This window comes from Procambarus clarkii, chromosome 87 (genome assembly GCF_040958095.1).
Source record: "Procambarus clarkii isolate CNS0578487 chromosome 87, FALCON_Pclarkii_2.0, whole genome shotgun sequence".
NCBI classification, from domain to species: domain Eukaryota; kingdom Metazoa; phylum Arthropoda; class Malacostraca; order Decapoda; family Cambaridae; genus Procambarus; species Procambarus clarkii.
The window spans coordinates 8299062-8324568 of record NC_091236.1 but is presented as its reverse complement, the minus strand read 5'-3'; the positions used below and the strand labels follow the sequence as shown (position 1 = coordinate 8324568).

The 25507-nt window shown below is 45.8% G+C and overlaps 1 protein-coding gene across 2 annotated transcripts; it reads left to right on the top strand.

Annotated features, from left to right (window-relative positions):
* Positions 1-465: 465 nt before the first annotated feature.
* Lk6 (Lk6 kinase) lies at positions 466-25507 on the top strand. 2 transcript variants are annotated; one of them, XM_045729064.2, is made up of 6 exons: positions 466-569; positions 13212-13256; positions 19699-19824; positions 21077-21174; positions 21381-22201; positions 22646-25507. In XM_045729064.2, exons 1-6 carry the CDS (start codon positions 539-541, stop codon positions 22866-22868), a joined length of 1344 nt encoding a protein of 447 aa, XP_045585020.1. In that variant the 5' UTR covers positions 466-538; the 3' UTR covers positions 22869-25507. The 2 variants fall into 2 exon arrangements, with proteins under 2 accessions (XP_045585020.1, XP_045585021.1); XM_045729065.2 differs by lacking the exons at positions 466-569; positions 13212-13256 and adding an exon at positions 16690-17071.

Genomic DNA, 25507 nt, shown 5'->3' with positions numbered 1-25507 from the left:
GGTCTTTGTCTGGAGGACGGGCTGATCTCCTGCCCATCCTCATCAACCAGCCCGTCCTCCAAACAAAGATCCAAAAGTGATTCCATCCACCCGCCAAACCCCAGCTGTTTATGAATGAAAAACGGTTTACACACGACTCACAACTGCTGACATTCGAACATATCCGGAACATATGCTTCACTGACGAATTTTGTTCGAATCACAACGCTATAAATGCTTCACCCACGTACTACAAACACAAATAATCGCCAACAGAACCTAAACACCCAACCCAACCTAGGTTTAAGTATACACAATATCTTAAGATATATAATACTATTAAGCTATACTCTAGAAATTCCTATTTTGAAGCACCAGTATGTTAAAATTAATGAATGACTCGTTGGGGGGTCGGCCGCTGGATGGAACGGCCATCGCCTGAGGACGGGCCGGCGGGTGCTTGAGGACCGGACACACAGTGTGAAGTACTGGCCGGGTGTTGAGGCGTCTGATGTTCTGCTGGTGGAAGCTAAAGCTTTTGGGGCGACTGTAGGCCACAATGGTGTTATCTGTGAAGCGCCTCGATCCAGGTACTGTGAGTGTTGTAGAGTCCTGTAGAGTGGAGAGTATTGTGGGAGAGGCATGGGGTATACACGGGTATACCCGGCTTCTAGGTGTATAGTCCTCGAGTATGTTTCAACATACACCATGGTGAAAGGAAAAATATTCTCTCAAACACCTTTTTCGTGTGACCCAGCAGACTGTATAACCCAATTCGATTACGAGGCCTGTTTGATGAAGGCCTATTGGCCCTATTTACATCCACCCAAAGGCATTCGGATATGTCTAACCTACGCTTAAAACAATCGAGTAATCCCATCACTTGCCAGGTAAATTTGTCGCATATAATAACCCCTTTTTTTTATTTCCCAACCAATATTTACCCAGGTCTTTCCGGAACCTAAATTTTTATAAAGGACTGAGATACAGGGGAATATGGACTACCCACTAACACTGATAGCGGAGGAGTTAGTAGGGGGAGCCCCTACGTAATAGGGGAAGGGATGGGGGGTAGGGGAAAGGGGGGGGGGTGTTCTCTGCACGTATAAGGGAAGGGGGAACCATACCCCCCTTGCCCATACTTGGGGTACTTTACCCAATTGTCAAAAGCTCCACAAAAGGCAAGATAATTAGGTAACAGGCAAATGAGACGAGGGAGGGGGGGTGGGGGTGATGGGTAATTGAGGGGGGGGGAGTTAAGGGTTATATTATTAATTATTAGGGGAGTTTGGTGTATGAAAGTAGAGCTAATTGTGGCGTTGAAACAATTTTAATTGTCTGGTAGTATGATCAAATTATTTTATTTGTAACAACTTGGAGAAATTGTTAAAATTCAGGATGTTTGTGGTTGCTTGAAAGTTGTAGAATGGCGGCCCCTGATTGTTGGAGCTTGGTACACAGCGTGTGGCTCCTACAGCGTGTGGCCTCCTACAGCGTGTGGCTCCTACAGCGTGTGGCTCCTACAGCATGTGGCCTCCTACAGCGTGTGGCTCCTACAGCGTGTGGCTCCTACAGCCTGGCCTCCTACAGCGTGTGGCTCCTACAGCCTGGCCTCCTACAGCGTGTGGCTCCTACAGCGTGTGGCCTCCTACAGCGTGTGGCTCCTACAGCGTGTGGCTCCTACAGCATGTGGCCTCCTACAGCGTGTGGCTCCTACAGCGTGTGGCCTCCTACAGCGTGTGGCTCCTACAGCGTGTGGCTCCTACAGCATGTGGCCTCCTACAGCGTGTGGCTCCTACAGCGTGTGGCTCCTACAGCCTGGCCTCCTACAGCGTGTGGCTCCTACAGCCTGGCCTCCTACAGCGTGTGGCTCCTACAGCGTGTGGCCTCCTACAGCGTGTGGCTCCTACAGCGTGTGGCTCCTACAGCATGTGGCCTCCTACAGCGTGTGGCTCCTACAGCGTGTGGCTCCTACAGCCTGGCCTCCTACAGCGTGTGGCTCCTACAGCCTGGCCTCCTACAGCGTGTGGCTCCTACAGCGTGTGGCCTCCTACAGCGTGTGGCTCCTACAGCGTGTGGCTCCTACAGCATGTGGCCTCCTACAGCGTGTGGCTCCTACAGCGTGTGGCTCCTACAGCCTGGCCTCCTACAGCGTGTGGCTCCTACAGCCTGGCCTCCTACAGCGTGTGGCTCCTACAGCGTGTGGCTCCTACAGCGTGTGGCCTCCTACAGCGTGTGGCCTCCTACAGCGTGTGGCCTCCTACAGCGTGTGGCCTCCTACAGCGTGTGGCCTCCTACAGCGTGTGGCTCCTACAGCGTGTGGCTCCTACAGCGTGTGGCCTCCTACAGCGTGTGGCCTCCTACAGCGTGTGGCCTCCTACAGCGTGTGGCTCCTACAGCGTGTGGCTCCTACAGCGTGTGGCTCCTACAGCCTGGCCTCCTACAGCGTGTGGCCTCCTACAGCGTGTGGCCTCCTACAGCGTGTGGCCTCCTACAGCGTGTGGCTCCTACAGCGTGTGGCCTCCTACAGCGTGTGGCTCCTACAGCGTGTGGCTCCTACAGCGTGTGGCTCCTACAGCCTGGCCTCCTACAGCGTGTGGCCTCCTACAGCGTGTGGCCTCCTACAGCGTGTGGCTCCTACAGCGTGTGGCTCCTACAGCCTGGCCTCCTACAGCGTGTGGCCTCCTACAGCGTGTGGCCTCCTACAGCGTGTGGCCTCCTACAGCGTGTGGCTCCTACAGCGTGTGGCTCCTACAGCCTGGCCTCCTACAGCGTGTGGCTCCTACAGCGTGTGGCCTCCTACAGCGTGTGGCCTCCTACAGCGTGTGGCCTCCTACAGCGTGTGGCTCCTACAGCCTGGCCTCCTACAGCGTGTGGCTCCTACAGCGTGTGGCTCCTACAGCGTGTGGCCTCCTACAGCGTGTGGCCTCCTACAGCGTGTGGCTCCTACAGCCTGGCCTCCTACAGCGTGTGGCTCCTACAGCGTGTGGCTCCTACAGCCAAGCCGGGACGCTGAAACCCCTACACACGAAGAATTTGTCAGGGTTAAAATTCCTGTGTAACCAAAAGGTTATTTTCACCTGTGTAAAATTAATATTGTAATTTTGTTTATAGACTAAATTGGGAGAAGTTATGTTTTTTTTCTGTTGACAATTGTTTTAAATAATTGGATGAAACGTTTAAAAAAGTGCCGTTTCTATCGCCGAAACGAAGCGAAACACTTAAGTGAATTTAAAGTTGGTCTGACGTGTGAAAAGTGGCCTTTATTTAAGAGGACAGGTTAAGTGAGGGAACAGCATCAAGAGGACAGGTTAATAAGGTAACTTGATCTCGCAACCACGGAGGACGGCAGGAACAGATGCAACATGATCACTACATGAAAGATACCGAGGTGGGGGTGATGGAATTGTTACGGCAAGGACTACTTTATATTTAAGAGTGGAACAAGACACAGACTGCAACTTGGAAACGCAAATGAATCCTGAGAATCAGAGGCAGTGAAGAATCTTGAACATTCAGACTAATCACCAGGTCGATTTTAGACTCTTAAAATGCAAGAACCTCGAACGTCAAACCAAGACAAAATACACCCTATACAGGTACAGCAAAGGTGCCCCTATTCACTGGACAGAATCACAAAAGACTATAGGTGTAAATTATAGTTTAAGATTTAAATACATTTCACCGTTGTATCACCATTGTATGACCTTGTATGATCCTGGAATGTATTACCTTGCCAGGATTTCGGGGTTTAGTGTCCCCGCGGCCCGGTCTCTTCCTCCTACGTCAGTTTCCTAACGCAAAACCTTATAATAGATCGGTAATCGGGCCCAGCGCTTAGCGATCCCTGGAAGGCGCTGTGTCAACAAGCACAGGAAATACTTGGATGTGAGAATTCCTCCACCTCGTCCTGCTCATCGGGCGGGGGTTGTGAGCAAGAGATGAGTGCACATGACGCAACTGTGTGTGTGTGTGTGTGTCGCCGTCCTTATAAAGTTTCACAACGTCGCGAAAATGTCGTATTAAAATACCCTTACCCTAGCCTACCAGAGGGCCCCAAACAGGAAGCAGTCCGGGCTGTAGTTGTGACGGGTGTATGTGTAGGTGACGGTAGTAGACAGGTAAACGCTCCTCCTTCCCTCCTGTCATTTACAGCCGCGTCACAGGTGCTGGTGAGGGTGACGGGACCTGTAGCGGTGACGGGACTGACGCTAGGGATTGCGTCAGCCAGAGACTAGCTGATAGTGTGGAGTACACAGTATTGTCTCCTGACACTCAAGCCGACATTAGCACCCCCTCCTCCAGCACCCCCTCCCCCTCCATCCCCCCCCTCCATCCCCCCCCTCCATCCCCCCCCTCCATCCCCCCCCTCTATCCCCCCCCCCCTTCTCCAGCACCCCCCCTCCCCCTCCCTCAAGGCGTGGTGGCTTGGCCAAGCTATGTTACGACTCACGAACGCATAATTCCCTGACTACATACAAATTAGTCTTCTTCACTTGACCCCCCCTCACTGCTTTTCCCCTCCCTTTCCCCTCCCATTACTTACCTGCCCCATCCCACCTATCCTACCCCACAGCCCAAATATAGTAGAGGATCGTCACACTACTCTCCAGGGTGATGCAAGCCGGAGCTGTAGAGCGGTCATGGTCCTTCATACACCTTCCCTCGCTCTGGTGTAATTACCTTCTCGACTAGTTAAAAAAAAAACATTGCACGTGTGTGTGTTAAACTCTAGTGTCCACGCCTTGCAACATGCCTTCAGTTTTCCAGGTCATCTCTTGCCGTTTTTCCACCACGTTTTTGGCGTATGTTGAGTTTCTTAACGACACGACGAGGTGATCTGGTTGGCCCGCTACGAGTGTGACCCCCAGTGATTGGGTCAGACATTATGCTTGCTTAAAAGTGGTCAATCAGCATTTGCATTTCCATGCGGGACTTAAGGATGCTGCCATGTACTCAACCCATGAGTGTGATGGCATACAATAGCATTTAAACGCATACAATAGCATTTAAACGCATGAAATAGCATTTATACGCATGAAATAGCATTTAAACGCATAAAATAGCATTTAAACGCATAAAATAGCATTTAAACGCATAAAATAGCATTTAAACGCATAAAATAGCATTTAAACGCATACAATAGCATTTAAACGCATACAATAGCATTTAAACGCATACAATAGCATTTTAACGCATACAATAGCATTTTAACGCATACAATAGCATTTAAACGCATAAAATAGCATTATCAGTTAACAATATCTTCTGTATAATTCCTACAAGATCGAAATACATGTTTTGCCAAAACTTTTAATTTTTTTTATTTTTTCTTATATATAATTAGGATGCTTGTATGATCTCAAGTTGCCTTGGCAACCTGAGATGATGTGATGCTTGCAATATTATTTAGTAAAAGTTTCTTGGCATTTCGGAAACTCTATTATCTATGAAACACAACATTGTGGTATTAGGTGGGATTGAACGTATGTTAATGGACTCTGAAACACGCTATATAACCTCTGTACCATGATAGTTTTCTAAACTATCGCTGCTAGTTATTCTTACTAGACTTGGTCGGCACCAGCGGGTACTCTCAATAGTCGAGAGGAAATGGTTCGATTCCATTTCGTGTCATAATACTCTCCTACATTTATGCATAGTGTTATCTTGAGGTTATCTTGAGATGATTTCGGGGCTTTTTAGTGTCCCCGCGGCCCGCTCCTCGATCAGGCCTCCACCCCCCAGGAAGCAGCCCGTGACAGCTGATTAACTCCCTGCCCTCCAAACACACACCGAAACTACGACGTTGGTACAACGTTCGAACAAGTTTTAACACCTCCTAACCAGTTATAACAACCAATATAGCAAGTTGTAACAACGTTCTAATACGTCATAAACACGTTAAGCCAAGATGTAAGAACTTTATTACAAGTTGTAACAAGCGGAAAATAGTCAGTTTCGGTTTGTGTTTCCAGGGTGGTACCTCTTTTACTGCTAGGTAACAGGGGCATAGGGTGAAAGAAACTGTCCATTGTTTCTCGCCGGCGTCTGGGATCGGACCCAGGACCACAAGACCAGTGTGCTGTCCGCTCGGCCGACCCTGTGTGTGTGTTAAGTCCTTCACTATACACTCGTGTCACTCGGGAATGGGCTTTATTAACCTCGTATGTCTCTCGGCAGGCTAATAGTGGTTGTAAAATATTGGGCATTAAAGTATTATTAACATCTTTATTGACAAAATAAATTACAATTTTGCCCAATTCCGTCCCACAGTGGTTGGCGACGGGAAGACTAGAGGCTCCACAGGAGGGGAGGGGGGGATTCCACAGGAGGGAGGGAGGGGGGGGTGGTGGTTTCCACAGGAGGGAGGGAGGGAGGGAGGGAGGGGGGGTGGTTTCCACGGGAGAGAGGGAGGGGAGGGGGGGGGGTGTGGTGGTGGTGGTTTCCACAGGAGGAGGGGAAGGTTTCCACAGGAGGGGGGGGTTTCCACAGCAGGGGGAGGGGTTCCACAGCAGGGGGAGGGGTTCCACAGCAGGGGGAGGGGTTCCACAGCAGGGGGAGGGGTTCCACAGCAGGGGGAGGGGTTCCACAGCAGGGGGAGGGGTTCCACAGGAGAGGGGGGGTCCACAGGAGAGGGGGGGGTCCACAGGAGAGGGGGGGGTTCCACAGGAGGAGGGGGGGTTCCACAGGAGAGGGGGGGGGTCCACAGGAGAGGGGGGGGGGGTCCACAGGAGGGGGGGTTCTACAGGGGGCTCACTTATAAATCGCGTCAGCTCTTATACTTAATACCGTTCCATTTAAAGTAATATTCATAGTGCCTTATTTTTAATTTTTTCCTGGAGTGAGACTGCTTGAACTGTGCTTAAAGCTTGGTATGTGACCAACACCCAGGTACCTATTTTACTGCTAGGTAACAGGGGCAAAGGGTGAAAGAAACTCTGCCCATTGTTTCTCGCCGGCGCCCGGGATCGACCCCGAGACCAAAGGATCACAAATCCAGCGTGCTGTCCGCTCAACCGACCGCCTCCCCGTGTTAATACATACATACATCGTGTTAATACATACATACACACATCAGAAGCAATAAACGTATTACCAAACATTCTGAGAGATAAACATATACATTTCGTGGTGGTAAGGTGAGACAGACCAGAGTTCATGTACTCGCTAGGAGAGTACAGGTGGTCCAAGACCCATGGTGTGTCTCCCACCTATCTCCCACCTTAGCTGAGATGAGAGGCAGCAGCTGATGCAGCATCCAGCACCCGGAGGATAGCTCTCTTTAACAGCACAACATCGTAGTAAAGCCTTATCACAAGTGATATCAGGCGACATTACCCAGTGGAGCACAACACAGAGGGGGGGAGGGAGGGATAGGGGGGGATGGGGGTACAGAACGGATGGGGTTAAAGTGTAGATACTCTCTCTCGCCTGTGACTTGGCAAAATAACAAAAAAAAAGAAGTCGCTGCTTCTAACTGCGCAATTTAAAAATTTGTCTAAATAACCAAATTTTTATTTTCTTTGGCTTAAATGTTTTTTTTTTTTAAGCGTGGAACAAAATGCCCCTTGGGTAGTTTACTGTATTCTTCAGTTTGTATAGGAGAGTATGCGACCATACACTTGGTTATACTCTTATATTAGATAACACCACCACCAATATGACCTCGAACTGTTAGATGTTTAAGTAATGTTTCTGGGTAGATTTGTTTTTAAGAATTCTGTCTCGGAAGGCTTTATCGAACCTTCAAGGTTCACACACACACACACACACACACACACACACACACACACACACACACACACACACACACACACACACAAGGGGACACAGGTGGAAACTGAGTGCCCAAATGAGCCACAGAGATATTAGAAAGAACTTTTTTAGTGTCAGAGTGGTTGACAAATGGAATGCATTAGGAAGTGATGTGGTGGAGGCTGACTCCATACACAGTTTCAAGTGTAGATATGACAGAGCCCGATAGGCTCATGAATCTGTACACCTGTTGATTGACGGTTGAGAGGCGGGACCAAAGAGCCAGAGCTCAACCCCCGCAAACACAACTAGGTGAGTACAACTAGGTGAGCACACACACACACACACACACACACACACACACACACACACACACACACACACACACACACACACACACACACACACACGGGGCTTGTTTTTTGCTAATGGGAAAAAATGGTGTGATGGGCATTTAGAGAATAAGATATCGGCATTATGAAGAACGGCATTTTGAATCGACTTGAGAATGGTCCAGGACGGACCGAAACGGCGTCGTCCCTTCACCTTCTAGTGTGTGGTCTGGTCAACATACTTCAGCCACGTTATTGTGACTCCTCGCCTGTATCGGCATTTTGTTCTTATACACGTTAATAAAATGGGTTTGGGGGTAAAAATGGCGCTAATCTGCAATATCTACGGTACGCTAGTTTGGTAGTGATGGGAGCGGAGGAGGAGGAGACTTATCAGCGGCAATGTCACAATTATCGAGAACGACCTTTTGGGTTTATGTAATGGGTGATAGTGGTTTGGTGGTGTCCCTGCCGGATGGGAACGACTGCGTACCGATGTCAACATCTGGTACCTTTTGATGTATGCCTTCATTCGTTCCCATCTCGTTGCTGTTTGCGCCTCTCCCCCTTGCCACAAGGGGGGCTCACCCCCCCCCCCCCTCCCAGGGTGCCTCACCCCCCAGTGCCCCCCCAAAGGGTGCCTCACCCCCAGTGCCCACCTCCCACAGTGCCCAGAATGGCACACTTTTAGCCTCATCTCTTGCAGAATGCACCACATTTTTTAACCGATCGACCATATTAAAAATTGCTGTGATTTAAGGATACTTAAAACGCCGCAATATTGACGTTTCGTGGGACTAACGAGTACAGGCATCAGTGGCTTTGGCGCGTTACTTTGGCGCGTTACTTTGGCGCGTTACTTTGGCGCGATCGATTTTGATTAGGCTATGCCACTGCATTTTTCTTTTTTACGTAGAGGGACATGGCTATGCCTAATTAGTAAACGAGAACGATAGGCCTTGATGATCCCCCCCCCCCATCCTTAAAGCTGGCCTAGGCCTCGAAATTTTCCCTCCCGAGGGCTGAAATAGGCCTTGATAACCCTCTACCTTGTTACAGGCTTTAAACCAACACATTATCATCATTCACGTGAAACTAAGATCGGTTAAGATATGAATATTTAACCCTAAAACGTTCAAAAGTATGAACAAATCCACGAGGGTCGTGACGAGGATTCGAACCTGCGTCCGGGAGCATCGCAGCAGCTGTCATTTGATGCATCACGTTATTGTGATCTGTGTGTGTGTTCAAAAGTATGTTGTACCGAGCCGGGAGCCGGTCGGCCGAGCGGACAGCACGCTGGACTTGTGATCCTGTGGTCCCGGGGTCGATCCCAAGCGAGAAACAATGGGCAGAGTTTCTTTCACCCTATGCCCCTGTTACCTAGCAGTAAAAATAGGTACCTGGATGTTAGTCAGCCTGTCACGGGCTGCTTCCTGGGGGTGGAGGCCTGGTCGAGGACCGGGCCGCGGGGGACACTAAAAAGCCCCGAAATCATCTCAAGATATACCCGGCACCTTGTGGTGTAGTGGTGGTAGCTCGCGTACGTAAGACTCTGGGGGTTCGCATTCCCTGGCATGACCAGACTGTGTGCAGCATCAAAACAAAGGGCCATCGGGTTCACGACGGTTAGGGTCCAGTACCGACTCGTTCAAATGTATTGTTAGCTTTAGAGTTCATGGGGCCAGATTCACGAAGCAGTTATAGGCAAGTACTTATGAACGTGTACATCTTTCCTCAATCTTTGACGGCTTTGGTTACATTTATTAAACAGTTGCATATGAATGCGTAGATGTTTGACAAATTCTGGCACTGTATTATAATCACTGCCACAATTAACCTATCTTGATTGATTGATTGATGAAGATTAAGCCACCCAAAAGGTGGCATGGGCATGAATAGCCCATAAGTGGTGGCCCTTTTGAGTCATTTCCAGTATCAATAGATGATACTGGAGATCTGTGGAGGTGCGACTGCACCCTGCGTGACGGGAGATGTCTCCCGTGCCTGTCTTGAGGTTATCTTGCCTATTTATTGCCTGTGTCTACCTCATCACAATCGACTTGAGAATGGTCCAGGACGGACCGAAACATCGTCGTCGTCCCTTCAACTTCTAGTGTGTAGTCTAGTCAACTTGATTTCGGGGCTTTAGTGTCCCCGCGGCCCGGTCCTCGACCAGGCCTCCACCCCCAGGAAGCAGCCCGTAGCAGCTGTCAACTCCCAGGTACCTATTTACTGCTAGGCATCAGGGTGAAAGAAACATGTTGCCCATTTGTCTCCGCCTCCACCGGGGATCGAACCCGGAACCACAGGACTACGAATCCGAAGCGCTGTCCACCCAGCTGTCAGGCGCCCTGACCTATGCGTAACTTGCTCGTTGGTCTGGCTATGTGTAAATCCACAGTATACAACAGTGAGAAACAATTAAGATGTATAGGCGACGAGTCACAATGTGGCTGAAGTATGTTGACAATCCACAGTAGAAAATGAAGGGACGGCGACGTTTCGGTCCGTCCTGGACCATTCTCAAGTTCAATCGACCTGAAAATGGTCCAGGACGGACCGAAACGCCGTCGTCCCTTCATTTTCTAGTGTGTGGATTGGTCAACAGTTAAGATGTATGAGGGTTTTATCACAGTTGACCGTTATTGACCTGCAGTCGGTAATTTAACCTCTACACTATTCCGTAACCAAAAAAATCTAAAAATTTGTCTTCTTCAGAGATGAAAAGGTATTTATCATGCGTTTTGACACGCTGAATTCAAATCAAATGGTTAGAATTGGTGATTAGTTTTTTGTGTACGGGGTGACAAGTAGGGGAGGAAGGGGGGACCATTGACTGCTTTGGAAGGGGGGGGGGAAGGGGGCTCGAACCATTGACTACTTCGGGAAGGGCAAAAGGAGAAACATTTTTTCCCTCTAACCACAGACGTTTGATCTTGAGACTCTACAAGTCTAAAATAGTTTTAATTAAACAAAAAATCATTGTGCTGTTATTGGCGTCGCCAGGTTATGATTGGCTGTCAAGAGATTGTTTACCCCATTTAAAAAAAATAGATTGGGTAGAGATTAGGAGGCTTGCCTGACGGACCCATTGTGTCTATAATGTTTAAACACTCACCCTAACTTGAAAATTAGATTCAACTGTCATACTTTCCAGGGAAACAGATGTCTGTGTGTCTGTGTGTCTTTGTGTGTGTGTGTCAATGTGTGTCTGTGTCTCTGTGTGTATGCGTGTCTGTGTGTCTGTGTGTCTGTGTGTCTGTCTGTCTGTCTGTCTGTCTGTCTGTCTGTCTGTCTGTGTGTCTGTGTGTCTGTGTGTCTGTGTGTCTGTGTGTCTGTGTGTCTGTGTGTCTGTGTGTCTGTGTGTGACGGTACTGGGAGAGGTCTTTACACGGGGGTTAGATAATTATAATATACAGAAAGAGAGAGAGCGCGCAGCCTAATATCATAGATTGATTTTGGGCAATAGTAGGAAATTTGAAGGATTTCTTCCGCGTTGACTGACCCAAACTCGGTCGACCTTAATGTGTGGGACCAAAGATTGGTCCTGAACAATCTTTGCGGCCCTTGTGGATTTGTTCATTTGATGTATCACGCTATTGTGATTTTTGTGTGTAATGAAGTAAGGGCGAAGAGGTAGAACGGCCTATTGACATAGCTCGAGTGTATGGTGGGGTTGTGTAAAACCCGGGTTTGTGTCTCAGAGAGGCTGCAGGAGCCAGTAAGTTCAGTAGAACTTCGGTTTCAACTCTATTTGCCATGTCGTAGCTCAGTCGATTAAGGCAGCGTGGGGGGGGAGGGGGGAGGGAGAGAGAGGGGGGGAGGGAGAGGGAGAGAGGGGGGGGGTAATCTCCAAGCATAGTTATAACTGCCTTTGACTTTACTGTTCTACAGGTCGCGTGGGTTTCTTGATCCCTTGAACTGTGATGACCTGGGAGCCTCCTTGGTCACTTAAGCCTCTCTACAAACAGTGGACAAATGGTGGACAAAGACTAACTCTTTAGCACGGGTGGAAGAAGGGCGACGAGTCACAACGTGGCTAAAGTAAGTTGACCAGACCCCACACTAGAAGGTGAAGAGAAATCGACTTGGAAAATGGTCCAGGACGGACCGAAACGTCGTCGTCCCTTCACCTTCTAGTGTGTGGTCTGGTCAACGAACAAGGGGACACATTTGGGTACTCTCACTTTCAACCTGAGCCACAGACACATTAGAATTTATTTTTCAGTGTCAGGATAGTTACCGAATGGAATGCACTAGGCAGTGATGTGGTGGAGGCTGACTCCAATACACAGTTTCAAATGTAGATATGATAGAGCCCAGTAGGCTCAGGAACCTGTACATCTGTTAAGAGGCGGGACCAGAGAGTCAAAGCTCAACCCCCGCAAGTACAACTAGGAGAGTAGAGATTTAAGAGCCGATCAGTCACAAGGCTCCAGGTACCTCGTCCTGACAGGTCTGAAGGGTATAATGATTGGACACTCATTGTAGTGAGTTTACCTATCCCCAGCCTGGTAAACCCAGGGGGGGTTGGGGGGGGACTGCGCCCCTCCAGGGAGGTGTAGGGGACTGCGTAATACGCCGAGGGGGAGGGGGGGGGAAGAGTTTGAAGGGTTGCGTAAATACCTTATCACGGAATACTTATGAATATGAGTAGAAGAGACGTTGTGGTAATGTTGTTTTTAGATCCACCTACTGGGAACAAAAAGTTGCAAGTAGCACGGGCTATGGCGAGCCCGTAGTGGACTTACCTGGCACAGGAGCCGGGCTGCAGAGGCCTCACTCGCATCCGTTTTATAAAAGGCTTTATGGCATCTCACTCTAAAAGAAAACAGTTGTCTTGAGTGGAACACCCCGGTAGGAGGAAGCGTTGTGTTGTAAGCTGGAGCTTCAAGCTTCCTTCCCTAACAGCTTGTTCTCTTCCCCTGACAGCTTGTTCTCTTCCCTGACAGCTTGTTCTCTAGACTGTAAAAAATGCAACTAGTTGAGCCTAACCGGAAGCGTAGCGAGCCTAAGCAACCCACTTAACCTATCGACTGAACCGCGAAACCTATCATTAGGCTAGTCCAAGTAATATTTCGTGAATTACAAATTATGTTGGAAAGTGTGTACTAACAGCAACCTTGTCTTTCCCCGCAGGCGAATGCTGGACATGTGAGGGTGTGACCTGTTCCATGGGTAAAGGTAGGTACTGTTTGTTGTTAAAGATTCGCTACCTGGAACAAAGTTCCAAGTAGCACGGGCTATGGTGAGCCCGTAGGTAGGTACTGTATTAACCACAGTTACGTACAGCACCTTCTTTTGTAATTTGGATCATCTCTACTCATTGATAATTTTGTAACTAGCGTCAAACATTACTTGCTTAGCTAAAGGAACTAGAGGGTTCAGTTCCTGAACCGATTATGTGCCTCTGTAATCCTTTACACCACCGCCCACGGGATGGGTATGGGGTGCATAATAAAGAAATTGAATTCTACTCGCCGTTTGGAGGCTGTGTGTGACTACGGTGTGTGGTTAATGGCAACCAAGATTAACCTTTGAAGGCATCAAAGTGGTAAGTATTCCCATTTGGCTGCTACCCAATGGGGTGCATTAGGAGGTGATGTGATGGAGCCTGACGACATGCAGTTTTATATGTGGATATGATGGAGCTCAGTAAGGTCAGGAACCTGTACAACACCTGTTGGTTGACGGTTGAAAGGCGGGGCCAAGGAGCCGAAGTTCAACCCCCAACAGCACAACTAGGCGGGTTCAGAAAGTTAAGAGACATTAACATGGTAAACTGTGAGAATACCTGGGGTATACTTAGTGGGTTCTGGGTGGTATACCTCTCCATAGTTCGACCAGACCAGACCAGACTAGGCTAGGCTTGTCTTGTGATAATTTGCTCTGGAAGACTTTTTCCTTGGCCCCCCCCCAGTCAAGCTTTGCCCCCCCCCCTCCCCAGTCAAGCTTTGCCCCCCCCCCAGTCAAGCTTTGCCCCCCCCAGTCAAGCTTTGGCCCCCCCAGTCAAGCTTTGGCCCCCCCCCAGTCAGGCTTTGGCCCCCCCCCCAGTCAGGCTTTGGCCCCCCCCCCCAGTCAGGCTTTGGCCCCCCCCTCAGTCAGGCTTTGGCCCCCCCCTCAGTCAGGCTTTGGCCCCCCCAGTCAGGCTTTGCCCCCCCCCCTCAGTCAAGCTTTGGGCCCCCACAGTCAAGCTTGGGGCCCCACATATCAATTATAAGCTGGTTGATGAACGTGTCAAATTTGAATAAATTGCCAAAGTTGTTCTAAACATTCCATAGTCATTGAAGACAACAGAGTTCGAAACTAAAGAAACCAATGTGATTCAGGTAAACCTGAGATTAGTGAAGTTAGCAACGTTGCGGCAGCATTTGGATGGGTGACCGCATTTACCTTAGAGGAGGGATAGAATAGCCTAAGCGCTCCCCAGGGAAACTATTGTCTCGGCAAACTTGCTTGAACTTGGCCCTCAGAAGGGTGGGAATCCCTTGGATTAAAGTTCCCACATGAGCCACAATGGGATCAGAGGCAGAAGCGCATTCTGGGGCCCCAGTTCGACGAGGTTTTTAAATATCTAACCTAATTTTTATCTTTAAAATTGTAAAAAGTAACATGGTGGATAAAGTGTGTTCACTATGGGCACAATTTGATCAAAGCAGGTATGAATGGAGGCTTGAGCAATGGATGAATCACATCTGCTGAGTGTTCTGTTTTTTCTTAATTCCATTTTCTTCCTGTTACGTTAACTGAATCGGGTAGTAGAAGCCAACTCCATTCACAATTTCTAAAATCGCTACGATCGAAAAAAAATCGACAGGGGGGGGGGGTTTAGGGGGGAATGACTGCATTAGACCCCCTGGTGGCCGGAAAGCCCCAGGGTAAGAGCGCAGTAGTTCAATCCCACAGGCATAAATAGGCGAGTACAAATAGGCCATTACATTAAATTGCATACGCTCAGGAGACCATTTGGAAGCTTCACACACGCCTTTTTGGAGGATTGCAAACTATTTTATTATATAGCAAGTGAAATAGGCATATAATTGAGCCGAGGTTAAGTGTCGTCACACACTTGTAAAAGCAGGTATAAGCCATTAAATGGGGGTGGGGAGTGGAGAGCTGGAGCCCAACCCCTGCAGACCCCGCCAACAACACGCCCTCTGCTTGATCTTGTCATTTTCCATTTCTCGGCGCGGCCAACGCTATGCTTTGATTCAACCCTTTATGTACCTCTCTTAATGTCTCTCTAGTGTTTGAAACTAACTAAGCCTGTTGATAAGTTTGTGTATACACACAAACATCTGTGTAATGTATTCTATGAACATTTGAGAAGGGAAATTAAAGTATAATCTTGAAATCTGGCAACATTGCGGGGTGCTGACGGAACATTTGCTGTTGTTGTCGTTGTTTGTGGCTTGACCTGGGGAGGGGGGATTACCCCCTCTGGGGAGGGGGTTCTGGGTGGGGGGGTTAAAGGGGGATGGGCGAACTTTACTTTTAAAATTGCTTCGTGTGCGTTTCAAAAAGATTCATTGCCCGTGTATATGAAGATGGAGCTGTATGATGTATGTGTAGGATGTCAAGCTTGTGTATTATAAAGGGGGTTTATGGGGTTATACGTAGTGTATTTTGAAGGATAAGTTGTATTATTGAATGTCTACCCCTTGAAGAAGGGAGCAAAATTAGTAGATAAACAAGATTGTCTTCCAGTACCACCTAGAGTTTTCTACGCACCTAGGGACTACCAACATGGGCAACATATTATACGTAAGTCAATGTATACATAAGAAGCTTTCTACTTTCCCTATGTATAACATCTTGTATAAATTGAATGTATTTTATCGATTACTTGCACTTGTATGTAAATAAACTTAGGCGGTTTAAATGACTCTTGACGCAGTAACCCCTGGCATGTTGGCAGCCCTGATCGCGCCACAACATTGCCAGCGTGGAGACGGACCTGCCGAAGGGCTCGATTTTTATATGATATTATATTAGCGTTCTTGTTTATATTTGTTTAATATTGCAATATATACACGAGGTGTCTTTTGAATAGCCTGAGATCATTGGTAAGTGTTGTGTTTTGTGTCTTGCGATGACGTGTTTCTTGACGTTTGTAATGATTTAGGGAGTTGTTGAATTTTTGCTATCTTGGTAAGAAAATGTTTTAGCGTGTTAAAGAGTCGTATTTAATTCACTTGACAGCTGTTGATAAATGGCTTATCAGTAAAGCGGCATTACTATATCACTGAATGTGACACTAGAACGTTAATAAGAAGTGTACAGAGTAATGAATTTTCTTGCAAATAGGCTTAAAGCTTGGTTGATGCAATGTCAAAGTGCATTGGAGGGATTTAAAGTTGGCGACTTGTGTACGTGAGATGACGCTAAGAGTGTTGCCACCAACTGCCTCATCATCAAGTTAACATCGTTAAACACACAGAGAATAACACCACAAACACCATACATTACTACACATCCTAGGATATGGTAACCAAGCCTACGGATGATGAGTAATAATAGAGGTGGATAGAGCGGAGTGGAGAGAGGATAGGGTTGAGGATAATGGCGGTGGCCGGCAGTGCGGGCGGGTGGCGGGCCGGCCTATATAAGGAGCCGCCGCCGGGCACCCGACGCAGTTCGCCAACAGAGAGAGAAAGAGATGGATAGATAGGAGTGTACGCGCGCCAAAACGGGATCTTTTCCTACCTTTTCTAGCTTCCCAAAGCTGGTTAAACTCACGGCTGGGTACGACATCAGGAGAGAGAGAGAGAGTGTGTGTGTGGCGCCAGCAAGTGTCTGCGACGTGATAGTGCAAAAATAAGAGAGGCCCCACGGCGGTTTTAAGAAGGGTCTAGTCAAAAGCATCTCAAAAGTGCTACTCAAGAATCTGTGATTATTTTTCCCTTCTCTTCTCTACTTCCTTAAACTTCCTTCCCGCTGATTGTGATATATTATTCTTCGTTCAATTGATACTCTACAAGCCGTCAAGATGGTGCAAGGTACGTAAGACAATCTTAAGGTACATTGGTGAAAGTTTAAGAGCAAAAATGATGTCAAATGGCTTTTGAAAGTTGGATTTCACGTCTTGATTTGCGTGTGGGGGTGTAGTGTGTGTTTGTGGGGGAGTAAAGTGCGTGTGTGGGGGGGTGTAAAGTGCGTGTGTGTGGGGGGGTGTAAAGTGCCCGCAAGGAGGGTGTGCCTTGCCCGAAACGCATTGCGTAATAGTGGCTTTAGGCATTGTATGTACTAGCTCTATCTATATATCAATCCATTAATGTAACATCACTTGTATGTATATACCTTACCTGAATAAACATCTGAATCTGAATCTGAAGTGCGTGTGTGGGGGGGGGGGGTGTAAAGTGCGTGTGTGTGGGGGGGGTGTAAAGTGCGTGTGTGGGGGGGGGGTGTAAAGTGTGTTTGTGGGGGAGTGTAAAGTATGTGTTTGTGTGGGGGTGTAAAGTGCGTGTGTGTGGGGGTGTAAAGTGTGCGTGTGTGGGGGTGTAAAGTGTGCGTGTGTGGGGGTGTAAAGTGTGCGTGTGTGGGGGTGTAAAGTGTGCGTGTGTGTGTGGGGGGGGTATAAAGTGTGTGTGTGGGGGTGTAAAGTGTGTGTGGGGGTGTAAAGTGTGTGGGGGTGTAAAGTGCGTGTGTATGGGGGGTGTAAAAAGTGTGTGTATGTGAGCAATTAACCCTTTAAAGGGACAAGAGGAGTGTTGGCAAACAAAGAAAGCAGTGTGGCCGCTTCTTGCTTTAAATTATACTTTCTTTTCGTTTGTGTGTGTTTGTGAGAGTTGGGGTGTGTGTGTATGTATGTATGTGTGCTTTTGGTGTGTGTGTGTGTGTGTAGAGAGGCAGGGCTGGCACCTATGGTGGTGTAGGGAGTGCCGGCGGGAGGGTGCCAGATGTGGCAACGCAGCCACGGCTGTTGCCATCGAGGCCCCGTGTCAAGGTGTGTGTGTAGTTGTTGTTCTTGTTTTGTTGCTCTGACATCTTTCTGGAAACTTCCTTGTCTGGGGCGTTGGGTTAGGTCGTTGTAGCGGGTGTTCTTGTACCTCTCTTAAGGGTGTACGAGGGTGTCTTGAAGGGTTAAAGGTGAGGTGTTGAGACCTCGTGCTTGTTGGAATATGTCTTATGTCTTGTCTAAGAATGTCTCTTGTAGGAATAGCAAGAAAGTTTTAATGGTAATTTATTACTTAATTGTAAATTATTTCGCATGTGACATGACCATAAACGGTTTTAATTTCATTTTAGCGAATACAGGGGCAAATATCAGACGAAAAATAATTTAATTTAAAATGGTTTTGTCAGACAATATTATATATACCAGTCAGGAGAATGTGTTGTATGGGAGAACATGCAAGTCTTGCAATACAAGCCAGCTGTGTATAGTGTTTCATCGTATTTAAGAGAATATACAGTTTGTAAGAACTTTGTCTTACAAATGTCTCTGGTTAGATGACAATACGTGTGGTTTGTCAATGCTAGGATATATATAACACATTATATGAAGGACTGTCTATAATTCTAGTCAAAGGAATGTATGTATGTATGTAGAGGTGTAGATGGGGAAACGAATTTGTGATGCAAGTGCTGATTTAATTAAAGTTGCTGGTAAAAGATGTATGTGAAGAGTGTAAAGTCATTTACTGTATTAGTTATGAAATGATTAAATATTGTTCAGTTTTGAGACCGGTTTTAAAATTGTGGCCTTTCCTTATTCTGTTGATTTTGCATTTTGTAGTTTTAAGAGAAAAAGATTTAGGCGTTAGTCGACAAAAGTCTATGGGAATTTTACGCCAATTCTGAATATTATCAATTTATCAATTGACATTTGCTGCTTTTTATATTCTCAGTATAAAGAAATAGGCATTTATATGGTTAACACCATTCCGAGTATGTGTGTGTATTCAGAAACTTTAGAGCAAAGCAGATAGGATAGTTTTGTGTAGTTAATTTATTATGCACCCTATACCCACTTTGTGGGGTGTAGTGGGAAAGGTTAGTGTCACATAAGGGAAAAAGGCAATATTATAGCGGTTCCTTGGCATGGGCGCAGGTTGTGGTGTGTGTGCACGCGTGTGTGCGCACGCGTGTGTGCGCACGCGTGTGTGCGCACGCGTGTGTGCGCACGCGTGTGTGTGGGTGTGGGTGGTGTCGTCAGCAGTCAAGAATAGCACCTAGCCAGGTGAGGGTCTCAGCCATGCTCTTCCTAACGGAAATACTTACCGGCTTTTGTTACAACAGCATTTGGCACGTGAAAGTTTTAATTTGGATCTGTCTACTTGAAATAGGAATATACTGTAGTTAACATTTACTTAAGGTTAGTATAGTTAGAATTTTCTAGGGATATTGGCTAGTGTTTATAGAATATTTTATGTATTCAGTTACTTGGAAGAAAGTATGGAGTTGTACCATTGTTGGTATAAATGATAGTCTTGCAAGCCAGTTGCACATCAGATGTAGATAGATTTTTGAAGGCTATTGAGAAGCTAAGATTACTGTACACATATCTGTAGTGGTTTGTTAATCTTTATTGCATAATGCCAGACATGTTTTTAAACAAGTAGCCATGTTTACATATCATAATGTAGGTCAGTGGCTCACAGTTCTATTGTTGTTGTTGCAGGGGATGTTACAAGCGTATTACGAGACACCACCAATCTGGAGCAGGTGCGCGAGGAGGCGAAGGAGAGAAGGAAGAGGCGCAAGAAGAAGCGTTCGGGGTCCACTCTGGTTGCCAGTGTTTTCAGTGGTAAGTTTCTAAAAAGGCTTATTTAAAGTTTTTTCTTAAATTAATTTAAAAATATATTGTCTGAAGGGTTGTATGCAGTAGGAGAATGTATATATATTTTAAATTCAGTAATTTACTTTCCTACATAAACGAATCATTAAAGGTAATTATTGGGGAAAAAACAAGAGCCATTTTATTAATTTTTATTTAGTTTGGAATACTGTAAGTTCTGAATACCCTGGGCTGGGAGTAGGATAACTCTCAGAACTCGGTTCAGATGCAATACAGGAATAATGCTACTCAATATTGTTCTGTATCAGCATAATCATCTTGCTGGACTTGTGGTCCACAAGTGGATTTTTTAGCCTAATTCAATTTTTTCATGTATGATTGATGGTGCATCATAAATGATGCACCATTAAAGTTCATACCTTTTTCGTGCAAAATACTGTACTGTTATTCATTAAAGCCCTATTTGGCTTAGTTAAGGTTTTGTTAAAACCAACAAGGTCTAGTTAAAGCTAACAAAGTTTTGTGGAGTATAATTACTGGCATTAGGTTTAAAATAAACCAGTTTACCAAAACGGTGTAATCATTTTTGACACATGCTGGGCCACCAGACTACATTCTTTGTGCATTTTACATTGAAGTGGAATGATGCAACATTTAAATGTTACTCTTGCCAGAAAAGGGTAAATGTATTCATTCTTTTCACATATATACATACAGTACATGTATATACTACATGTATACACATATATACACACAATGTATATACATAAATACACATATATGCATACACATGCATACACTCATGCATACGCGGGACCAAAGAGCCAGAGCTCAACTCCCGCAAACACAACTAGGTGAGTACATGCATACACACATGCATACACACACATATGCGCGCGCGCACACACACACACACACACACACACATATATACACACATATGCGCGCGCACACACATATATACACACACTCTAGGCGGGATCCAAGAGTCGATTCTTGATCCTGCACACACAATTAGGCGAGTACACACACACACACACACACACACACACACACACACACACACACACACACACACACACACACACACACACATAATAAATAAATAAAAATATATAAAAAAAAAATTGAGAAATCTTGACAGGCTTATAATCTGCAAATGTTGACAATAGTTAAATTTGACTTTGAAAGATTATATCATCTTGCCTCCTATAGTGAGTACATAATATTGATGCCTTATTTTATTTTTTTTACTTTTCAGATCTGTACAAACTTACCGGTGAGGTGTTGGGGCAGGGTGCATATGCGTCAGTGCAGACATGTGTCAACATCTATACAGACATAGAGTATGCAGTAAAGGTGAGAGTTTATACTTTATTTTTTTTTTCTTTTTTTTTTCTTAATTTTAATTGAGTTCTAGTAGTTCACTTGCACCCATTTCGATGTGCTATATTTTGTGCTAGTCTCCAATTGCCACATTTCATTATACCATTAATCACTTTAATTTACAAATTGTCCAGATCAATTTGATTGCTTAGTTTAAACGGTGACTTTTTTTCCCACAGATCATAGAAAAGGTACCATCACACAGCCGAACGCGAGTCTTCAAGGAAGTAGAGATGTTCCACCACTGCCAGGGACACAAAAATATCATCCAGCTGGTGGAGTTCTTTGAGGAGGAGGACAAGTTCTACCTAGTTTTTGAGAAGATCTACGGAGGTCCTCTGTTGTCCCATATCCAGAGGAGGACGCATTTCACCGAAGCGGAAGCATCGATGGTGATCAGAGATCTTGCCTCGGCTTTGGCGTTCCTCCACAGCAAGGGCATTGCTCACAGAGACCTGAAACCCGAGAATATCCTTTGTGTATATCCGGACCAGCTATGCCCTGTAAAGATCTGTGATTTTGACCTGGGTTCTGGAATTAAGTTCAATTCCAACCTGAGCTCTCCAGTGGTGACACCGCAGTTGTTAACCCCAGTGGGATCGGCAGAGTTCATGGCCCCAGAGGTTGTAGAGGGATTCATCAGCGATGATGCTGGGCCTTATGACAAACGGTGCGATTTATGGTCTCTTGGTGTGGTGACATACATTCTTCTGTGCGGTTACCCTCCTTTCTGTGGCAACTGTGGGGAAGATTGTGGATGGGAGCGAGGGGAGGCTTGTCCCCAGTGTCAAGATCTCCTCTTCAACAACATCCAGGAAGGCAGCTATGAATTCCCCAAACCTGAGTGGTCATCAATAAGTGAGGAGGGAAAGGATCTGATTCGCAAGCTACTGGTGAAGGATGCTTCGCAGAGACTGTCAGCGGAGATGGTCCTTTCCCACCCCTGGATCAGAAATGGCGGTCCCTCGACCCGCCTGGAGACGCCAAATGTTATCAGGAAGTGAGTATAAGTAGCATTTAATCTAGAATGAGTGGTAGTGTGATAATGCAATCAGTTAAAAAATTTTAATTGAATGATTAAATTACATTGAAAATCATTAAAAACGGTACATCGAATTGGGCAAGTCTAAATACTGCAGAATTCACAAATACAAACCATTTTATCAAAGGTAAAACTGCCTAATGATCCTTTTCTGAAATTTTAAATGTGAAACATAAAAGGTAAAAATACTTGTACTGTATATGCAAAATTTGTCTAAAAACCATAAGCTGGGTTCATTGACCATGTGGGAAAAGTCAATTTTTTGTCTATAAATTGTTCAGTTTGTGAATTCAGTTTACTCTTTCTCTCACTTTAGAAATAAATTAAAGGTTTACCAAGTTGCAGTTATCGTAACTGCTAGTCTTGTTTTATCGTAAAGTTATATAAATTTTTCTTTTGCAGGAACCATAGCGCGCAGCAGCTGTCACTCTTTGCAGAATCCTGCATGGCGCTGAACAGGGTCTTGCTGCAGCATTTCAGTATGAACCAGGATGAGGATTGTGAAAACATGCATGGGGATGATCCGCCTTTCGGATTATCGCCCCCATCAGAGTCGCGGCTTGCCCAGCGGCGGCTCCGTTCTCTCAGCCTCAACACGGAGCATTTCCTCACTGCCACCGGCTAACTGGCACTCTTGCCAGTAACTCAGGGTTAGGTGCTACGCCAGGATAAAGTATTGGCATGGCACCGATTTTTCATTCTTGTTAGGCTTGGGCTCTACAAGCAAGTTTATGTTGTTTAGAATCCTGACAGTGGACAAGGAGTCTGAACAGCAAGGCTAGCTGTAAGCCAACTTTATAAGCCTCAGGTTTTTCTACCTTGTAATGTTACAATAATAACATATAATGGAGGTTTAGCCAGCTCATTAATGATCAAATATAAAAAAAAAATATAAAAAATATTTGTTTATTAAGTTTGATATATGTAGGCACAAAATTTTGAGATATATTTTCATATGGATATGCTTTATTGATTATTGAGTTCAGGACATTTAACATCATTTTTTACCTGGATTCTTTAATTTTTTGAGTGCCAATAAGTAAAGCAGTGTGGGCTACAACCAACAAATTAAGTACAAAGATTAAAAATCCTTTGAATCTGTCCTGAATGCCACTGTCAAGTAAACTAGGGTTATGGAATGCGCGGCGGTGTGGCTAGTTACCCCCTCCGTGGAAGGAGTGTGTGGATCGGTTGGAGTGGGCACTGTGATAATTCTTTATTAGTGTGTAAGTTGAGAACGGACCCAGTCGTAATATTGCTTGGAATAATGTTTCTCTTTGTGTGTGGTGCTTAGTAACTTAAGTTTATAGTAGTAATCCCAGTAAGTGCCTACGCTTTTACAATGTCATAGTTGACACTTAAGTCCCAATTTATTTGGATGATTTCAAAAGAGCATTGATTTAAGGTTCAATACAATTAGCTATACAAGCCAGAGGGTTAATTCAGGGCAGTTCAGCTTAAAAATGTTTTCAAATAAAAGGAGGCTTCTGTAAAAGCTTGTCGGTTCTAGTCGCATTTGAGAATGCACAGAACGCTCTAGTTTTGTTCTTTGCTAGAGCGCTGTATCAGCTACCAGACTTATTTTGTGGTGAGAGTGGTGAATTGTATGCAGTAGAGGCAGATCACTTGAATCTCGATAAGTTTGTCAAAAACCAGGGAAGCCTTTGTGATTCTGTAGTAAAGGTGCAATATTCCTGCTCGCTCCACATGTAGGGAAGGAATTGTTCCCGAGCCACACCCTCTGGTGTGTCGCCCAGTTTCAGGGAGCCTGTGCTGGACCCCCACCCAGGAGGGCCGCACAGGCATGGCACCCCAACACGAGGCTGCCCTATAAAAGTGATGTGTGTACCTGGAGTGCCATGGCTTGTGCACACGTTGCCCCGTCCCGCACGATCCACACACACCTGTCCCATAGAGTTACGTTTTGTTACTGTTTTCTATCTTTTTTATACATTGGAATAGGAGATAAAAAGTAAGAGTTACTTTTTAAATTTGCCAAAAAGGTTTTGTTTCCTGCGGGGTAAAATAGTCCCCAAGACTTTGGTTTTGTCATGTTTGGCTTTGTCTTTCTGGTTTGTACCTTGTTTTTTGAAGGTAGTTATAGAATACCTTTCAATTACTAAGGTAAAGACTGGATGATTGAAAGACAAAGATTTTTGGGGTCTTAAGAAGAGCCATTGGGGTTGTTCATCTTGTCTTATCCCAGTGCCACCTTGGACAGGCTGATTATGTATTGTAATAGTTCTGTAGATCCTGACACTCCCCGTGGTCTGCCGAGATGGTTGCCCGGGGTTGTTTGTTGTCCCAGTGATGTAGGTGCAGTGGCCAAGGTGGTGTGGGCGAGGGCAAGTGTGCGAGCACAGTGGCTGTCTTGTGACGACCCCCACAACATTCCTCATACATCATCGTATCATTCAGCTGCGCGGTCGATCCACAACACTGGTCCATGCTTTTCTCATGCTCCTGTCATATCATGATCTCATTTTTGTTTGGCCTAGCAGGGCTAGAGATATTCATTTTCTATTTTAATTTATTTGTCATTATCAGATGAATTCCTTTGCTACCTTCATAAAGCCATTAGGGGCCTAATTTGCAAACAACACAAAGTCCTGTTTAAAATAAAGATGGTGAGCATTTCTAATTGCAGTAATGTAGTAGAATTCAATGTATTTACGAAATTGTCAAGAACTTTAATGCTGCTGAGTGTTGTTTGTTAATTATGGATTGGGAGTATAGTCCATGCGATAGTAGCTCAAGGATCGATCACGCTGCTTCATCTTTCATCCCTGTCTTCCCATTGTACCGCCTATGCGCGTTAGGCAGTACGAGAGGAGAGAAAAAGTTATCTAAAGTGGCCCCTCCCCTCTACGCCCTCGATGTCTATAAGACCAACTAATCTGAACTTCATCATGGGTGATACAAAGAGATATTCCTGTTTAAAACAGCCTGCATTAGCTAGTCTCGTCACGAATGTCATGCATTAGCAAAACATTTGAAGATAAATATTAATTGCCATATATGGAATAATTTATAACATGGAATTTATATATGTAATTAAAGACGGTATTGGGAGGCCCACGTATGTAACCATATGTGGCGTACCAGTTTTAAATAAGATGGTATGATTCGCAAGTGTTTTAATAAAATACTTGATGGTAAAAAATGAAAGCCGACATTATCTTGTACTGGACCCTGTGTTCGCTGGAACACCTCGATAAATTAGCGTTACCAGGGAGGAAGTGCAAATAAAAGTTATCTTTTTAA